The 19,094-nt window shown below is 51.1% G+C and overlaps 6 protein-coding genes across 6 annotated transcripts; 4 read left to right on the forward strand and 2 right to left on the reverse strand.

Annotated features, from left to right (window-relative positions):
* Positions 1-7,290: 7,290 nt before the first annotated feature.
* Positions 7,291-8,604, forward strand: CC77DRAFT_1036997 (regucalcin; the record flags this gene model as incomplete). The annotated part of the gene is made up of 2 exons (XM_018527038.1): positions 7,291-7,429; positions 7,648-8,604. The coding sequence occupies exons 1-2, from the start codon at positions 7,397-7,399 to the stop codon at positions 8,602-8,604; spliced, it is 990 nt and encodes a 329-aa protein (XP_018391763.1). The 5' UTR covers positions 7,291-7,396.
* Positions 8,605-8,826: 222 nt separating this feature from the next.
* CC77DRAFT_1015654 (hypothetical protein) lies at positions 8,827-12,666 on the reverse strand. The gene is made up of 3 exons (XM_018524068.1): positions 11,782-12,666; positions 9,219-11,737; positions 8,827-9,163 (listed from the first exon to the last, which is right to left on the reverse strand). The coding sequence occupies exons 1-3, from the start codon at positions 12,341-12,343 to the stop codon at positions 8,927-8,929; spliced, it is 3,318 nt and encodes a 1,105-aa protein (XP_018391764.1). The 5' UTR covers positions 12,344-12,666; the 3' UTR covers positions 8,827-8,926.
* Positions 12,667-12,848: 182 nt separating this feature from the next.
* On the forward strand, positions 12,849-14,392 carry CC77DRAFT_39313 (PLP-dependent transferase). Its single transcript, XM_018531510.1, has 2 exons — positions 12,849-12,997; positions 13,054-14,392. Exons 1-2 carry the CDS (start codon positions 12,965-12,967, stop codon positions 14,221-14,223), a joined length of 1,203 nt encoding a protein of 400 aa, XP_018391765.1. The 5' UTR covers positions 12,849-12,964; the 3' UTR covers positions 14,224-14,392.
* On the forward strand, positions 14,351-15,184 carry CC77DRAFT_39241 (hypothetical protein). The gene is made up of 2 exons (XM_018531504.1): positions 14,351-14,884; positions 14,944-15,184. The coding sequence occupies exons 1-2, from the start codon at positions 14,562-14,564 to the stop codon at positions 15,011-15,013; spliced, it is 393 nt and encodes a 130-aa protein (XP_018391766.1). The 5' UTR covers positions 14,351-14,561; the 3' UTR covers positions 15,014-15,184.
* A 739-nt stretch (positions 15,185-15,923) lies between these two features.
* Positions 15,924-16,850, reverse strand: CC77DRAFT_1027407 (hypothetical protein; the record flags this gene model as incomplete). Its single annotated transcript, XM_018526366.1, has 2 exons — positions 15,924-15,952; positions 16,001-16,850. The coding sequence occupies 2 exons, from the start codon at positions 16,848-16,850 to the stop codon at positions 15,924-15,926; spliced, it is 879 nt and encodes a 292-aa protein (XP_018391767.1).
* A 433-nt stretch (positions 16,851-17,283) lies between these two features.
* Positions 17,284-18,500, forward strand: CC77DRAFT_1004315 (pyruvate dehydrogenase protein x component; the record flags this gene model as incomplete). The annotated part of the gene is made up of 2 exons (XM_018523258.1): positions 17,284-17,445; positions 17,496-18,500. The coding sequence occupies 2 exons, from the start codon at positions 17,284-17,286 to the stop codon at positions 18,498-18,500; spliced, it is 1,167 nt and encodes a 388-aa protein (XP_018391768.1).
* Between the last annotated feature and the right edge of the window lie 594 nt (positions 18,501-19,094).

Raw genomic sequence — 19,094 nt, forward strand, 5'->3', positions numbered from 1 at the left:
ATAACATTGAGCAATACGACTAGGATTCGGTCACAGTTCCCCGCGCATGCCGTGGGGGTGGTGAGCATGTGGAGCGCCTCACGATACAGATGCCGCATCCCAGCACAAGATTTGTGATGGGTCTGATCGTCAGCCATGAGTGTGCAAGTACCATACACGTCGGGCTGGCATGGCGAGACCAGCATTGCGCAATTTATGGCGCCTTCGATGCGAGGCCTCGTTTGCAGCGCAACTTCGAGTTTGCGCTCGACTTTAGCACGTTGGGCTTCAACTTCTGGCCCCTGTCGCATTGCAAATTCCGTCAGGTGTCCGCCTCGAGATCCTACAGACGCACACCATATTAAACAGGGCTAGCTCGTGTCGTGTTGCAACAATTAGCTGGCGTCAATCCATGTGTGATTCCTGCTTCTCGAACCCTTTCCATGACAATTATACCCGAAGCACTGGTAACGGCGTGCATGTTGCAGGACATGAAGACGATCTCCATGCCGCACATCTCATCCGCTCTCGTTTCTCACTGTGTAGGGCTGGAATTCGAGCAGAGGTGCGATGGCCACAACGGCGTGTATCTTGCCACCGGGGACGAGTCCTTCTTCCGGGCAATCGCGGAAGGTATGGTGCTCCTAATGACTCCAAGAGACACCCTTTGCAAGAATTGTCGAGGCCGCTTGCTTCTGGACGCAAACTGAACGCCCTCGCGAGCGCCTTGGCCAGGGATATGTTCCGAAATCGTCATAGCTTACGACCAGCACCGTGGTCGGACACGGCGCCACAGATAGATCTCAGCCTTCGGTTGGCTGATTTTCTCCACCAGTTTCCGGCTCCAGGCTGTCGGTTGCGCAGCCAAGATGGTAGTTCAGGGGAGACTGCACCGGGTTAGGAGGTTACGTCACACGTGATGGACTAATCACATATACACGGTACAGCCGCGCACAGCGGTTGGTTCCTGTTCCAACCCGCCGGATCATATCGCCATCTCAATCTAGAAGACTGATCCAGACGAGATGAGATACGGAAATGACTCGTAGTCTCGGTGCAGTTGCACCTGTTCGTAGATGGCGTTTCCGGTGAAGCTGGGTACCCAGGTGAACTTTGCGTCCACTTTTGTGTTCCTTCACCCCACCTCCCTACGCGACAGAGACGGCAAGACTGCCGTTTCCTTCCGCGACCATGTCGACATCGTCACATACAAGCTTAGCGCGTTGTGAAGATCCAGCACGCGATAATGGTGGCAGGTGCCGGCGCGTGCTCGTCGAGGCGACAATCCTTCGGCACTTAACCGATGCTCCACGATGTTTCCTCCAGGCACGTGTCCAGTCATGTTGAAGTGAAAGGGATACCCTGTGGTAGAGATCGAACCAGTGGACAATCCGCATACGGTCCAAGCTTCAGCACGACCGCCTTGATACTCTTGAACGCGCTCGCTGTGGGCGCTTTCGCAGCCTTGAAGTGCTTGTCTATCGCTTCCTGCACGGAGGGGCGCAGCCCAATAGGGTGTGGTTCTTACGACCCTTGAACACCCGCAGTTTGCAGCATATACCACAACGTAGCTTCTCACAACATTCCCGATATGGGTTTGTCCTCGCTAGACAGACTTCTGACATTTGTAGCAGATTCGTATCGAAACATGCATCATGGGGCTCGCTTCACACGCTCTCTGTTACACAAAAGAAAACCCTGAGCTGAGAATCCTTCCAGCCGCCTGCGCAAGGCTCACCATCGTAACATTCTCGTTACTCGGATCACTCTATACTATCCGCTATATAGCCCAGAAGCGGGAGATGACGTTTCTTACCCTGCTGCACATAATACATGAGGCGCTATCTGATGCACACGGATCCTGACTGGGTTGTTCAACCCAGATGGTTGTTCTCATCGCTTCCTGCTTGGTACGGTCTTTGTGCTCTTCTCTTGAATGACTTTCCGCTCGGCCTGCATCGCCGGCACCTACCACAGGTAAGCATCGCAACTGCATATCTTCCAAGACATTATACATGCATCAGATTCTCGCTGACCCTTGAGTATGTGTCCTACGGTGGTCGTGTTCCCAGGAAGACGTGCACTGTCGACTCGCACTTCCTTGTCCTTGTCCTGATCATTCAGTCTATCATGTGTCAAACATGCGTCTTCCTCGGGTATCTCTGCCATCCAATGACCGCCTGCGCAAGTGAGCTTTGACAAATGTTCGCACGTAGCCCTGCATGTCGTCTTCCAAGGCACAAACATACATGAACTTACCACCCAGCTGGTAAGCCAACACATTCAAGACCCACATAAAACAGAAGTCAACGGGTCAGTCATTGATAGCTTCCTGATACGTAGAGCAATGGGGACAGTGCGACGGAGCCTGTGTAGATGGGTCTTTTCCCTCTTGCTGGCCAAACGAATCGACGAGTGTCACTTATATGGCATCATCTGGCTTTTGAAGAAGAGGAACTACCCCCACAATAATCCTGTTTGTCAAAACATCTGCTCATCGTCCATTACATACGGAGGAACTTCAACCCAATGGTACGATACGATTTACACGGAATGAACTCCACACATGCGGGTTACTCGATGGACATTAGTAGATCAGCATACCTTTTTAGCATGTCAAAAAACGCTAGAAGCTGCATAAAAGTTCCGGACAACCGTAGTCAGGCCGACTGTCAGTCTCACTACCCTGCTCACTACCAATCTGTCGGTGGTGATCTTTCGGCCCTTCTCACCAATATTGCATCTCCAAGCGTACGGTAATACCCCTCCCAGATCCAGTTGTCCTTTGTTCGACAAGCACCCACAGGACGATCGAATTATCTCCTTTTTCTTTGCTCGCATACCATGCCTGTATATCCTCTTACACGCATGGAAGGCGAATAGAAATAACCGAGAACCCTTTGTCAAAACTATCTTACCCCCGAAACCCTACCGCCCATTCTGCCACCGCTTGATAAGTCTGACCAGTTCTGAGTCAGCGCTTGTTGACTTGTACCGCGACTGTAGTACTTTTGACTTGGAACCTCAACAACAAACTTTCAACGCTGACCACAAGTTTATGCAAACCTTGATCAGATTCTCAATCGTTCATTTGGATGTACTTTATCTCTCTTCAAACCAACTCAGCTTCGTGAGATAGCTTGAGAAGAATGACGACACGGCCATGGACTTCAGATACGACTTCCCATAATGCTGCATAGAAAAAAGCCTGGTCTACCCAAAAGCAGTCGCCTCACGTCTTCGGCATGGATATGAAGTTCGGCGTCTTCACGTCCTTCTTGAAATGTCATATGAAACATATGAGTTCATCACACTCTTCGGTAACGTGCTCATGCTCGATGAACAGTACCTCGTCACCATAGTCGCATACTACAGCCCAAGCCTACTGCAAATGGACATGTGCCACATTCCTCTTCAAGGTCTTCGGAACGACGTTCAACCAAGTCGCTATGACATTGTGTGTGCCTCCTGAATCCTTTGGTTTTCGTTGTCACGCGTACTCTTCATTCGCTTCACTCCCAATTCAGAAGTATACACGCTACATACGCGAGAGAAGGATGCGCTTCGGCCAGGACGATGCGAATCATCACCGAAGGCCATGACTCACCGTAGCGAAGATCCACATCTTCGGTTGCTTGAAATACAATCTTATATCGCGGATTCGCCAACACATTCGAGAAGGATATCGGCCGGCTTCAATACCCGAACTGTGCCGCATTGCGTATCCCCACTTCCTTAAGCAAGGAGAGGTGCACTGCCTAGTTGCCGCTCCACAATGATCCCATATTTCCGCCTTCGAAGAACCAGCAAATTAGACGTAGCATGGCGTGCATAGACACGCGCTCCACATCACTTCTCATGTCCAACTCCCTTCAATCCTTCTACGCCTCGGATGCGCAGTTGGTCACTGATTGAAGCAACGTGCAGAATCCTGAGCATGTAACTCGCACGCAATAGAAGCCGCAGGGTATCGTCCTCTCGATCGATTGCGTGCGCCGGGACGTGTCGTGAGCCTTATACCATGTTTTTCAAACGTCCCGCGATACGGATGCCTCAGGATCATGTTTAGTCGCCGACGTGAGACCCCGATAGGAAAGGTGCGAACAAGAGATCAGCAGGACTACGCCGCACACGTGTAAATTCTGAGTAACGGGTTGCAAGTGTTCCAAGTTGCGGTAAGTACAGCGTAGGTCATACACTCACAGTGACATTGATGTGCTCCTCGGTTAGGTATACTGTGGCTGTAACATCATCGTTGAATCGTAGAATGGCGTGAAAAAAATGTGTCTCCTAACTAGACTGGAAGGCATCTTCGCTTGTACGATGTATTAATCCTAGCAGGATTACCTAAGTGGTAGTCTGCAATATGTCCATGACCCTGGAAACCGGGAGACTGCAACCGCTCTGGTAGCACCTCTCACTAATGGAACAATTCCATCTATTATGTCTGCTGCGAAGTTCAGTAATTAGAAACTTACGTTGAAGGTGACCACCATGTTGACCTCCAATAGTCTTATTGAGCTCACCGCCGCTCTGAACCCGGACTGCTGATGCATCCATGATCATACAGGCAGGCGCAACGCGTGATCGTGCAGTACACATTGTCCGCTGTTGTCTTTGTTCGCCGATCTTTGTCGTAGCAAGATTGCAGGGGTTAGCGACAGTTGTTCTTCACCATTGTCGTTAACTACTTCCTCACTTAGACCTAGTGCACCCGCAATTGAGTGGTATCAATTACAAGGGGGTCTGTCTGCATGAAATGTCGCAGAAAATTCCATCGCTCTCATGGTGCCGAGAGTCACCAATGTTACCTAGATGAACATTGGCAAAACGAGTGTACTCACCAATCATTAATTATATAAGCAGACCCAAACCTCAAGCACTACACGCGATAATCCGATGCAGAAGTCTTCCGACTACTATCCGAGCTGGTGTGGTTATGACCATGCAGTGTATCGAGCTGTTCTTCTTTCTGCTTCAGTGATGTCGCGAAGTTAGAAGCAACAGATTGTGAAGCGCACCCGGCTCCAGCAATTCTGTATAAAGATATGCTCTTTCTATACGTGTAGGCCCAAGTGAGATATCACAGTAGATCATAGGGTATACTCCAGAGGCCCAGAGACGCGTGATACTGTTAGATATAAGATGAGAGGCTGCTTAAGGTCAGATCAATTACAAGTCCGCCGCCCATGCCGCAGTCTTGCGATGGTCGTCGTGATTCACCCTCTTCATGACCAGAAACGCTGTTGGAAGATGCAAACCGGCCTAGTCTCAACGCATCAGCTACACAGAGGACTAGCATCCTGAAAACCCTTGGTTCATTCATTATGGCGACTGCACTGAGGCTAGTAAATCCATCGAACTCTCGAGAACTACTACTACAGCGCCACCCTATACAATAAAAAACTCGAACGGGTATAGACATAACAAGCCCTACTTTACCGCCCACGTTAGCTTCTAAGAAGAAATTCTAGAAAGATTAATAGCATTGTAGACTTCTAGATTCTCTATCTATGTCTAGGAAGGTTTTGACACGCTTTATTGTAGTAGGTATAAGTACTTTGCTCTAAAGAGATGTTCAGTTTCTCTCTTTAAGGTACTGGGGCGCCGATAGAGGATGTCCAAGGTCTGAATGCGTATGAGAAGCTGTCAGGCACAGGGCAAAGATTCAGATGCCTAACAGCTAATATCGCTTCAAGAAGTTCTGTCGTGTATCACGAGGGCCATGGCAACCCAAACGGCATTGGAACAAAGCCTGAGCCATCATTGTTGGGAGAAGACTGGATTGAACATGCCTAAGAAGCATGTTTCGAATATGCGGAGTATTCTGATTACCAAACCTTTTGAGAAGCACTCCCTTACACCATCGAATCCAGGTAGCGTCCACTCCTGGAATTGTACCCTGAACCAGACATGCAGGAACGATACATCAAAGTTTTCAATAGAGATTTCACTCGCAAAGAGGGTTCTAGCGACGAAGGACGAGTAGACGAGGTCGTTGAGGAACCTCTCTCAATCTGACGCTGCTGCCAAATAAGACTATAGATGCCTTACGTGTCGACAAAAAACTTCAGGAAGGACCAGACGGACCGACACATATCAAAATCCCCAGAAGCTGGTAAATTCAGAGACGTCGGCTAGTTTGCAGCAAAAGGCTGCGGTCAACCAATCAGCGAGAACATTGTTTCACCAAGTGGAGTACTTTAGGACGATAGCTCCCTCTGGTGAGATGAGTTCGAAACGGAAGAATAAGGTGTGTACCGATAACAAATAACTGGTGGTTTTCGGTCCATGCATGCACCACGATGTGACTTGTGCCTCTATGGCTGAGTGGACAACCCTCAATCTCAGGTGAGCGTTAGGGGTATTGATACTATTGGCTAGGTCGAAATACACACGCATGTCAAGTGTGTCGTCTTTAGAAGCCATCTCCGATACTTCAACGTGCCAGAGTTTTGCCAGTATGTATGAGCTGCTATCCGGACGGCCAGGTGCGGAAGACAACGTCTTTAGATTGATGCTGACGGACTCTCTGTAGGCGGAAGATCATGCAGGCTCCCGCGCAGTGCCAACAGAAACCTTCAAAACAGCGACGAGTGCGAAGGGTTCGAAGTCGCCAAAAAGGCCAGATCACCTATAAGCAGCTTGTTATCAAAAACCAACCCAAGTCGTCCTTTGCAATCAATTGGAAATTTCGCACGATTTTTCAGAGGCCCGTGACAAAGCTACCTGCGTCTCTAGATTAGCCCTGTTCAGCCGGAACAAAGATACAACATTCCCGCTCTATCGTTAAACGTGCCTTCTTCTTGTAGGCGTTGGCGGACCGCTTAGCCGGCAAATCCTCATCATCGTCGCCTCATCAACGCGACATTTCATCAGTAATACCGCTCACTATACTGCTTGTGTACCTATCCTGCCAGACGGTGCTCTTGCTGAGATGTGCAGCTGTGGTCAGGGCGCGCCTGTGGTAACCGCACGAACGGCAGTAAACCTTGCAGCCCAGCAAGAAACGTCGCTCCTGGAAAAACATATGTATTTGATGCGTCCGTGATTTTCAGAAACATCTCTTGCTTAGTTCACCTCGGAAACCATATTCCTAGTTTTCCAATTCTCCGTAGTGATTAAATCGCAGGAAGATACGTTGCGTGTTCGCTGGGCTAAAGTAAGGTTGGACGCGGAAGGCAAGATAGTGGAGACGAAAAACGGGCATTTCTAGCCTCATTGGCGGCTCATCGGGACGTCATAACGGGAAATGGGAGCGACGCTATCCAAATTGTGGTCCTCGATGAGGGCCGCCGTGACGGGCGCTTCGGGAAGCAACAACACACTAGAACAACACCAACAAACTAGCGACCAACAAAAGGACGAAGAAAGCGACACTCCCACCCTGAACAAGATTGCGAATACCTCTACAGAAATGTCGGAAATCAAAAAGTATGAGATTACAGAGGTATGTCGACCTGCATTCGTTGTTGTAGCTTCTTCAAGGTGGCGTCAGAGGGGTACTTGATGGCCTAGCCCCGCTGAGGTCATACAACCGCATCTTAAGCATCGTGACAGCCAGCTTCAATGTTTGGTCAGTTACTTATCAGACGGTCGCATTTTCGACACAAAAGAGCGAACTTATTTCTGTTTCATAGGAATGTACATTTACTGACCATCTCCCAGCCATGGCTCAAGACATACTACTCACTAGGAGAAGGTCCTTTCTGGGAAGAAGAGACAAACACAATCCGCTTTCTCGACATTGAAAAGAAGAAGCTACTCCGCGTAGACATGTCTAAAGGCCCCTCTAGCCTGACGACCATCAAAGACTACGACATCTCCATGGGCTGCACCGCCGACATCGAAGGCAACGAAAAGGAATTCATCTTTGGCGGCAAGTATGGCTTCGGCATTGCCAACAAGCAAACCGGCGAGTACCGCTGGATCAAGAAAGTCTGGTCCGAGCCCGAGATATCAGCCAACAAGCACGAAGATTTCCGCGGCAACGACGGCGCTGTTGATTCAGCAGGCCGCTTCTGGGCGGGCTTCATGTTCGATCCCATGGTCTCCAAGTGGAGAGAGGACGGTGCTGTTTTCCGTCTCAACCCCGATCTGAGTCTTGATCGACCCATGAGCGATATCACGATTCCGAATGGCACGACATGGAACAAGAACGACGATACCATGTTCTTTGCTGACAGTCCAACGAAAACTATCTTCCAGTTCAATTTCGACCCAAAGACGGGTGAGATCAGTAACAAGCGCCCCTTCTTTACCATGCCGGAGGATAACCGGTATGGCAAGGATGCCGTGCCCGATGGTCACTGCATTGATGAGGAGGGCTACATGTGGACTGCTCTTCATGGTGGATGGCATGTACTACGTATCTCGCCTCAAGGTGAGATCGTTGCCGAGATCAAGGTGCCTACTAGCCAGCCAACATGCCCTTGCTTCGTTGGCGAAGAGCTCTTCATCACTAGCTCCGGTGGTACGAGTGGAGAGAACGGAGGCCCTGTTGACGAGCACGCGGGCAGCTGTTTCAAGATACATGTCGGTGTGCGGGGATTGAAGAGATTCAAGTTCAAGGGCGGAGCGGCTATTGAAGGTGGGAAGGAAGACGGAAAGGTTGTTGGAGAGTGATGATTGCAGTGATTCGCCGTGTGTGGGCGATTGTAGAGCAAGAACTAGAAATGGCACAATATGACATATAACAAAATAGACATATGCATGCATGCACATTATTCATTACGGTTCAGTTGGCCGCACTGACCAAGCTCAAGGCCAGCCTTGGTCGACAAGATTGCATGTAGTAAGATATCAGAGCCTCTAGTATCGTAAGGAAAAAGGTCCCATTGACCAAACGCCGCATATGCAAAACAGGATCTATGCACCTCCACGATAGATATGAAATGTACTAACAAAGACACTGAACACGAGGTACACCCCAGCATATTTCCCCCCACTACCGCTTCTCCACAAGCAGCAAATGCATGGCTAGGTACGCAAGCAGCACAAATGCACCACCAAACACACCCAGACCGATACAGTCCTTCCATAGCGCTTGCGTGTTGAAACCAAACGAGCTGAGGATGGCAGAGCCAGGCACCTCGATATCAAGGCCGTACTTGTGATCAATTAGAGAAAGGTATTTGACTTCGTTAACAATGAGGCCCTCGAATGCGTAGTGGAAGATTGACAACTGAATGCTGTTAGTATAGGTGCGTTATCAAAAGGAAGGAAGATCTTCGACTTACCGATTGCAGCCATTTGGCTATGGCAGGAATACTCTCTTTGTTGAGGAAGAAGCCAGAGAAGAGAAGACTGAATAGCATGACTAGCACACCAATCAAGTTGGCCACGCCAGAGTTGCGGAACACAATACCAATGAAGAGGAAGATGGCTGCGGCTGCGAGGTTGAACAAAACGAGGAAAAGCGTGAACTTGAGGAAGTTGGGCCATGCAGGAATGAGGCCAGTCATTGGGTACACGATAATACCGAGAATGATGGGAGGAAGCAGACGGAGAGGAATGATGTCGAAGATGACCTTGGCGGCGAAGTAGGCAGGCGGGGAGTAGTAGCCTTTGGCACGCTCGCGGGTGAAGAGTAGTCGTTCAGGAGCGAATACGGTAAGAATGGTCAAGCTGCTGAAGCCAAAGAGCGACAAGACGAACAGGAACAGACCGAGGCGGTTCTGGAAACCCTTGATATCGTCTGTGAGACCGTAGAAGAGGAAGCCGAGGAAGACTGCTAGGACGATGGCAATAGCGTAGTGAGTAAGCATGAGCATCGGGTTACGGTAGAGATTGCGCCAAGTTCGTCGAGACAAGATCCTGAACTGGCCAAAGAGACCAACTTTCTTGAAACCCTTCAACTTGCCTGCTGCAACGAAGCCGTTCTGCTCGTGCACTCCGTTAGTGCCGTTGGCTTGGTTTGCGCTGGCCACCGAAGTGGCAATGTCTTGACGGATTGTAGCGGCGATGTCGGAAGAAGCGTAAGCATTGATCAAGAGATCCAGATTCGTTCCGGTGGCGCCGTTGGCGGGTGGTGGGAGCTCATCTGGGTCCTCGAGGATTTGGGGAGGTACGCTACCTCCTTGACGTGTGAGCTTCAACCACTGAGCCTTGATAGCGCCTCGACGATCGTAAGGAGCCTCGTCGTCAGTCTTGGGGGACATTGCACCATCGTTAACAGGAGCAGAGCTCTTCTTTCTTGTGAATAGTTCGCGTTCTTGCTGCTGCTTGATGGACGTCCTTCTCTTGCTCTTGGGTCGCAAGATGCTCGAATTGCTAGGGCTACCAGCGATATCTCTTTCGAGCTCCGACGTATTGATACTAGGAATAGACTTGACGGCAATGGCACTACTTGCACTTGTGGTGAGACCATCACGGTTGAGGTCACGGTTGAAGATTGAGCTGTCTTCGTCGATAGGCTGACGTGCAGTGCTTGCGTGCATAGTAAGGTCTACAATGTAGTCCGCAATGTTGAAACCGGGTGGGCAGGTGTAGCCAAGCTCATCGAAATAGGTTTGGCAGTTCTCGAAGGGTCCAGAATAGACAGCCCTACCCTTGGCAAGCAGTATCAACTGATCAAAGAGGGCGACGATGTTTGAGCGTGGCTGGTGGATAGTGAAGACGACGGTTCGGTTGTAGTTCTTGACCAGGTTAACGAGGCATTCGACGACGTTGAAAGCATTGTAAGCGTCTAGTCCGCTCGTAGGTTCGTCGAGAAAGAGGATGCTGGGCGATGTGACGAGTTCACAGGCAATACCGACACGACGCTTCTCTCCACCAGAAATGCCACGACCACTCTCCTCAGAGCCAATCTTCTGGTTGCGAATGTGGTAGATACCGAGTTGACGTTCAACATCCTCAACCTTTTGCTCCTTGGAAGTGCGACTCATCTCTTTGGGCAGGCGCAACAGAGCAGAGTCAAGAATCGTCTCGTGAACAGTCAGGGTTGGTAGAAGAGTGTCCTCCTGGTCGACGAAACCAATGACGCTTCTGAATTCGTCATCGCGGACCTTCTCGCCGTTGACGTAGAAATCGCCACTGTCGGTTCCGATCTTCTTCTTGCGAGCTAAAATGTCGAGGAAGGTAGTCTTTCCAGCACCTGAAGCACCCATGATAGCCAGGAGCTCTCCGGGGTGGACTGCGCCAGAGATGCCGGAGAGAATCTGCTTTCCGTTGAGGTTGTATGCGACGTTTTCAAAGAGGAAAGCAGCTGGCTTGTGGTCTGCTAGCAGTTTCGCATCCTCGTCCTCCTCATCGTCCGATAGGTGGATGGGACCGTATCGCTTGCTCTCGGCACGGTGCGTGAGATACCAGACAGCCAGAATGGCAGCCACGATGAACAGGGCGCAACCAGCGATGACACCAGCAATCAGAGGCGTGTTGATCTTCTTGATGGGCCTCTCGTAGCCTGGTACCTCGGTCTGGTACAAACACTCGCCCGTGTCGCATTGTAGGAAAATACTCTCGTCGCCGAAGACGCTCGAGATGAGGTCGTTCATGGCAGGCTCGGAGAAGACGCTTCCGCTGTCTTTGGTGTTGATAGCTGAGATGCCTCTGAACTCAGCAGGTCCCTTGATCGACTCCTTCAAGAAGTCACCAATGTCAACGGAGCCGTCCTCTCCGCAAAGCATCCTGTCGGGCACACATTCACACTTTATGTTTTCACATCGGTATTTGGTGATGTTGCGATCGGATTCGGCGGTGAATTGGGAGGAGCACGTGTCGAGGGCGCAGTAGAAGGATTCCCTCTGGTCGACCCAGACTGCCATGGTTAGCTATGAATGAGAGGGTGGGTGTGAAGCTTACACTGGAAATTGCATTCCTCTGACTCGGCGTTGCAAGAGAAGGTCGCCTGGGGTTTCTTGTCCTTGAGTGTGTCGAGGATCTTCCTGTTGGTGATGTCGCAGATCTGGAAGTTCTCCTTGACCAGTTGGCCGTCCTTGTAGCAGACTCCGCCTTCGCCATCCGGCATCATGGCGTTGCAGGCATTGTTGGTCTGGCAGACATTGCAGTTGATGCCTGACCAGCCCTCTGAACATTCACACTGCTTTGCGCCTCCTCGTGGTGAGCGGTTCTTGCCATCGGGCAGCGCGCCGCAAAGGGGTTCTGAACAGTCCTCGCCTCCGAATCCTGGGCCGCAGTTGCATCGTCCGTTGGCCTTGCTGCAATCAGCAAACTGCTTGCACTTGAAGTCTTCGAGGTTGCAGTTGAAGCACGGGGGACAGCCGTCGGGTCGGTCGCCGTAGATGGAGAAGAGATCCTGGGGCGAATCGGCCATGGAGTAGTTTGCGAACGTTTTGTATGCGCCTCCTGTCGATGCCAGGCCCAGGATGGTGGCGAGCGACGTCGCCCACGCTCGTTGGCGCATCTTGGTGTGTCTGCGGCGCGAGGCAAGCTATGCTAGATAGCTGCGATGACACGTCGGGTGTCTCGTTGTATGGCAGCAGTAACGCGATGGCAGAGAGCAGCTGTCAAAGGAACGGCAACAGAGCTAGGCAGCTCGTGATAGTGACGAGGGACACGACGCGGCGATGGTGGCCAGATGAGGGCTGCTATCATCGGCCTTGCCCGACCATGATTCGTGGAGGCTGGGCTGTCTCCAGCCAAGCATCATGGCGGACCGTTAGACCGAGGCACAAGCCAACAGGCACCCGTGGACACCATGGTCTTCGTCATCGATATCTGACTTGCAACATGCAGAAGAGAAATCATGGGTACGCGCATCACGCCACTAGCAGCCTCAGCCTTCATCTCTAGCGACGTGATCAACGTGATCGCGCGACACCTGTAGAGCCGCCTTTTTCTCGGGCATACCTGGCCGCCGGAGCCCTCTAGCTGCTAGCTCGCCCGCTCCAGCGGAGCCATCTCGAGACTATGTGCGCCCTATGTCAATCCCCAAGTTGACATTTTAAACTTCCAGGCTGAACAAGTGGCCTTTGTGTGTTTTTCTTCTCATTGTAACAACAGACCAACCCTCTCATCCGTCGACATGGTCAAAATCGACGAGTTCGCCGTCGAGTCCGTAGGTTCATCCCCGCATCTCCTCCACGTGGGGAATATATAAACTAACGTCCCCAGTGGATGGACGCATACGAGACAAAGTGCAAGTACAACGTCGCTGAAACATGTTGTGCCTCAATCTCCGTCGATCAGCTACGCGAGCTGTCCGAGGACAAAGACCGACCAGTTTTCGATACCTCGCGTGTCCTCACATACGGTACCATTAGAGGAAGTGACGAGCTACGTAACAACCTCGCCCGACTGTATTCTGCAAAAGTCACAAACCCACTCTCCCCGGACAGCATCCTCATCACTCCTGGTGCCATCCAAGCAAATTATCTGACTGCATACGCTCTCGCCGGCCCTGGAGACCATGTCATCTGCCACTACCCCACCTACCAATCTCTCTACGAGGTCCCTAAGCAACTGGGCGCTGAAGTCGATTTGTGGAAAGCTACACCCGAGAACAAATGGGTACCCAAAATCGACGACCTCAAGTTGCTCATCAAGCCCAACACCAGGCTCATCGTCATCAACAACCCCAACAACCCTACTGGTGCCATCCTAGGCAAGACGTTCCTACAAGAACTCATCGACATTGCTTCTGAAAAGAATATCACCATCATGAGTGACGAGGTCTATCGGCCACTGTTCCATTCCATCAGTCCTTTGGACAAGGAGTTTCCACCGTCTCTCCTATCCATGGGCTACGACAATGTCATCGTCACGGGCTCCATGTCAAAGGCCTATTCACTTGCCGGTATCCGCATAGGATGGATAGCTTCTCGTAGCTCTGAGATCATTGAGAGAATCGCTTCAGCGCGTCATTACACCACCATCTCTGTCTCCTACTTCGATGAATGCATCGCAGCATATGCGCTACACTCGGCAACAGTGCACCAGCTGCTAGCCCGCAACCTCGAACTTGCGAGGAAAAACATGGCCATTCTGGAAAAGTTTCAACTCAAAAACGAAGACGAGTGTGAATGGGTCAAGCCCGTTGCTGGCACTACAGCTTTCGTCAAGTTTCACAGGGAGGGAAAGCCCGTCGACTCGGTCGACTTTTGCAAAAAGCTGCTGGAAGCGACAGGCGTCATGTTCGTACCTGGCAGTACCTGTTTCGGCGAAGAGTTCAAGGGCTACGTCAGGATCGGCTATGTTAACCAGACAGATGTTGTTCAAAATGGACTGGATGCTGTAACAAAGTTCATACGGAAGAACCTTGACGACGTAGAGCTAGCAGCGTAAAGTATGTTTAATTGGACATCTCTACCGCAAATTTCTGGTTGGCTCCACGTAGCTATGTATAACGCCACACCTGGGCGCTTGCGCCACAATACCGGATAAATGCTAGTAAGCTCAGCCCAGTGGACGCCTTGCGCCCGTCATGCTATACGACTTCACAGCCACGCCCGACTCTCAACACAACATGCTTGCGCCTTGATCTACATGTGGTTAACAATGACTGCTCTCAACTACTGACACGCCTTGTATCTTCTCATCTTGCGCACTTTTTACGCTGTCGTGAACATCTTCGTCTACAACTCCATAGTTGCGCATTCATATCTGCACAAATCATCACAGCCATGACTGATCCATACAAAACAACAAATTCCGAGCCTTCTGCTTGGATGAAAAAGTCCACGACTTCTCTTGTAAACGTGGATAGTGTGTCCACTACCACAACATCGTCAACGACCCTCAAGCCTCCATCCCCTTTACCAGAACGTCCGTCCTCTGCAACATCCTGGCGATCAAAACTCCATATTCATGGCTCTTCCTCGCACTCCAGTTCACGGCGATCGAAATCCGCAGAACCGGGCAAAGAGAGATGGCGTGATGCAAATCTTAGTGAGAAGGAGCGCTGGAAAGATTGGCAAAAAGCAAAGGATAAGGAGCAGATGAGAGGGTAAGTTGTCTCTTCTGGCCAACAATGAACTCTGGAATGGCTGTTGACAAATGGTGCAGTTCGACGGTCGGTGCTTTCACGCAATTCTACAAGGGGACTGGGGGTGTGGCGTACTGGATAGCGTTGTGATTATGGTAGTGTGCATAGTGTGACAGACGTTACGAAGAGATGTATATGATTGGTACTACATAGTAACCTTTCCATGCTGCGCTTTGCAGAGTCCCGAGTGTATACGGGATGGCAAGAATGTTTTTATCAGCGGAGCCCGCCGTTCCTGAGTTCGAGAGTCTGCATCGTAAGACGCAAACTCTACCCTTAAATTTGAACGAGCTCTAAGTCGTCATTTTGTTGTTCCCAGACACTTTTGGAAAACAGCTTTTATCCTCCCACATAGAATCTATAGGAATGAGATCGACAGTAGTAGTATCCACAATAGGCGGTTTCGCCTATGGTATATATGCTCAGCCCGCCTACGAAGTCATGCCGTGTGCAGCGTTAGCTGTCATTGCAACCGATTCAGCCTTGTATGCAAGCACAGACCTGGTACTTACAGGCATGGCTGCGGAACCGGCCGTGACAAGTGGACGAAAGGAAGTGACAGTGTAGGTGTGATCGCTCGTGATTTGAGTAGTGGATTGCCCAAGTTCCCTGCATCTCTCACCAAAGGCAAGACGACTGCTTTCAGGATAGACATAAAGCATGTGAGGCTGAAACTGCGTTCGCCAGCTTTGCATGAGAGTGTTCGTTGCACAGGTGTTTTCGGCAATACCATGCCGTTGCTGGGGCTGGGGTCGTATCTTACATAAATTTGCAGCTGTCTGCCGTTTAATATACAGATGGATCGCCTACCTCCAAGGAGTGCAACAACTCCTATGTGGTCAGTTTATGGACTAACGTGACTTGCAATGCCTGCAAGATTTGTTACTGGTTGTACGACAAGTGCTTTCACTATCTCAGCGGGCCCTTCGTTGTCGTAAATAGGTAGCAACTTTTCAAAGTGTGTTGTAAGATCACTTCCAGAAGGATGCGAACGGTTTTCCTAATCTTCGGGAATGATTCGGTCGACCGCTATGTCTCGTTAGAATTACTCTGAGAACAATGATGATGAAGTCGTACCTTTGCCGTTCTCCAACAAGTAGCCCGAGCAGTCGATCTTCCACTCGTCTCCCCCCACTTTGACCTTCGCGATACCGAACCTCAGTACTGCGAATTTAAACTTCAAGAAGAAGTTTGTCCACTTCTGATGCACCCAGCGCGCAGATCCTTCCCAGACACGGGCCGCAATGTTCATATGTCCCAAGTCGTCCCATAGTCTTTGCTTCCTGAAACGTTCTGCCTCAAGCAACTCTTGCACCATGGGTTCCGTTTTCTCACTTATCGTCACTGCTCCTAGATTCGAGTATATGACGCGCTCTTTCAGCCACGGCACTGGCTTGACAGTCATGCGCAATTGCATGGGCCCGCCCTGCAAACTTGGGAGTATTTCCAACGCTCGCATGCGATTGCTAGGCGCTGTACAGATATAACAGCCGATGATAACGAAGCTCACTCCTACCACGATATACGTTGGTCGTACGAAGAAGGACAATCCCTTGTCTTTGATGTCGTCATTGAATTTGATGGAATATGCCCCAACTCCTATCCATAATGCCCCCGTTCCGTATACCTTGAGATAGTACCATTTGTTCTTAGGCGCTTGGTATAGTAGGATAGGCTGACGGGTTTGGACTACTTGGCGTAGGACTGGGTCGTTGTTTACAAATCCACTGGCTTTTGGTGTGACAACAGTACTCTTGTAATATTGGTAGCGTCGAAGTACGGACGAGGTGAAGGAGCGATTTTGGCGAAGCGTGGTGGGTGTGAAGAAGGATTCTCGTGTTCCGAAGAGGGCTGCGCGGAGAGAGGAGGGGAGGCGGAAGGAATTCTGGCGCATGAAGGCGTCGAAGCCCCGGGAAAAGGCGGGCATGGTGTCTGTATTAGTATGGGATACTCTATGTACCGCTATGAGGCGTGCATGCTCGGGCAAGTCAATGCGTCGCTATGTGAGCGTGGATGGAGTCGCGATATATCGGGAAAAAGTCCAACCAGAAAGCGGGCCCAAGCGCGTCCCGCCAGACACCTCCGAAGCTTGTTCCGCCCAACATTTCCGCCAGCAGATCAGCCCCGTCGCCAAACAACCCTCCCACTGCCATTGTCTCCGCCGGCCAATTGATTCCACATGGCTTCGCTCGCCGCGGTATGTAGGGTCTCAGCGCGGGCTGCCTCGCAGCAGTTGCGCAGCCATGGCGCCCGGAGAGGTACAAAAGACACGCCAAAACACCGGAGAATGCACAAATATACTGACACGACGGGTAGGACTTCACTCAAGCCAGGCCGCGCTCGCCGCGCAAAACCTCAACATGCCTGCACTTTCACCGACCATGACCGAGGGCAACATCGCGAGCTGGAAGATCAAGGAGGGAGACTCTTTCTCCGCCGGCGACGTGCTCCTCGAGATCGAGACGGACAAGGCGCAGATGGACGTGGAGGCGCAGGATGACGGCATACTAGCAAAGATCACTGTACGTGGGAAAGACGCATTGCTTCAGTTCGTGGCTAATCGAGGCCGTAGGTCCAAGACGGTTCCAAAGCAGTCCAGGTCGGCACACGGATAGCAGTCACTGCAGAGCCTGGCGACGACCTGAGCACCCTCGAGATACCCGCCGAAGAAAGCCCTGCACCCAAGAAGGAGGCTGAAGCGCCCAAAGAGTCCAACAAGGAGCCCGCACCCGTACCAAAGGAGGAGCGAACCTCTGCCCCGCCTGCAAAGTCCGATGCTTCCAAGAAAGCCTCCAGTGGCAAGGCCTCCAAGCAAACATATCCATTATACCCCTCTGTACAGCAGTTGCTCACACTGAACGGGCTGCCCAAGGAGGAGGCTGACAAGATCCCTGCGACTGGGCCTGGTGGCAGGTTACTCAAGGGAGATGTACTTGCATACATTGGTCAGATCGAGAACGCATACCCCTCAGAGCTCGCGAGCCGCTTCACCAAGCTCTCCCACCTCGATCTCTCCAACATCAAGGTCATGGCAAAGAAGGAGGCGCCTAAGAAGACTGCAGCTGAAGCGCCTGCAGTTGTTGAGGACCTCTCGATTGAGGTGGCATTGCCCGTCTCTCTCACCGCAGTCATGGAGTGCCAGAAGCGCGTCAAGGACTCGATAGGCGTCTTCCTACCGTTATCCACTTTTGTTGCGCGTGCTGCCGAGCTTGCGAACGAAGACCTCCCGCGATCCAAAGTCGCGAAGCCATCTGCCGACGAGCTATTCAATGCAGTCCTTGGCCTTGACAAGGTAGCCGGAAAGTACTCGCAGGGAAATTTCGTCCCACAAGTGACTGCGCTACCCCCGACTGCTATTCCTAGCAAGCGTGCCCCAGCACCAAAGTCCGACATCCTTGACATGTTGGCTGGCAAGAAGGCTTCCACTAGGAAATCCGTAACCGGCGCAGCAGGCGTTGCTGGACCCCTGAATGTGTTCAGCGTAAGCGTGCCCAAAGGCGACGAGAAGCGCGGCCGCATCTTCCTTGAGCGCGTCAAGACCGTCCTCGAGGTTGAGCCAGGACGATTGGTCGTGTAGGAGACAATCAAGTACCCTTTCAAATACCGCGATCTGTATCATTATGTACCTTGGGCGAGAGGTGCTTAGAGGAGGTAGCCATCCCCACTACACTTTGACCATGAATACCAATATTTAGACGAGCGTTTCATCCATGTCCATCTCTCACAATAGCGCGAGAATCTCCAAGCTCCTTTGATAGGCTTTCACTTGACGTACACAAATCGCGTTCCCCTCGCATCCTCACCACGTAATTTGCAGTTTCCCCAGTAGCTCAACTGGAGGTTCGCTCACATAGTGCATCAACCATTATTTTCCATAACGCTGCTCTAATGATTCCTTGCGTAGACATGGTGTTCTTGACGATCTCATCTCATGTAGGCCTGGTGGTAAGTAAAATGCCGCAACCACTACCGTCACATCAACAAAATGCCGCAGTCTACCTTTGGCTGCTGCGCCTCACAGAAGAAGTGCTCAAGAGCACCAACTTTCCCCATCTGTGCATCTCCAAGCCGTTATCACTGAATTCGAATTTCCACCTCAACCCGAGTTCATTCGTTCTACGTGTCGCCCAAATCGGCTAGTGTAATGGATGGGTCCCAGAGCACGGGCGAC

The sequence above is a fragment of the Alternaria alternata genome (assembly GCF_001642055.1).
Source record: "Alternaria alternata strain SRC1lrK2f unplaced genomic scaffold CC77scaffold_1, whole genome shotgun sequence".
NCBI lineage: Eukaryota > Fungi > Ascomycota > Dothideomycetes > Pleosporales > Pleosporaceae > Alternaria > Alternaria alternata.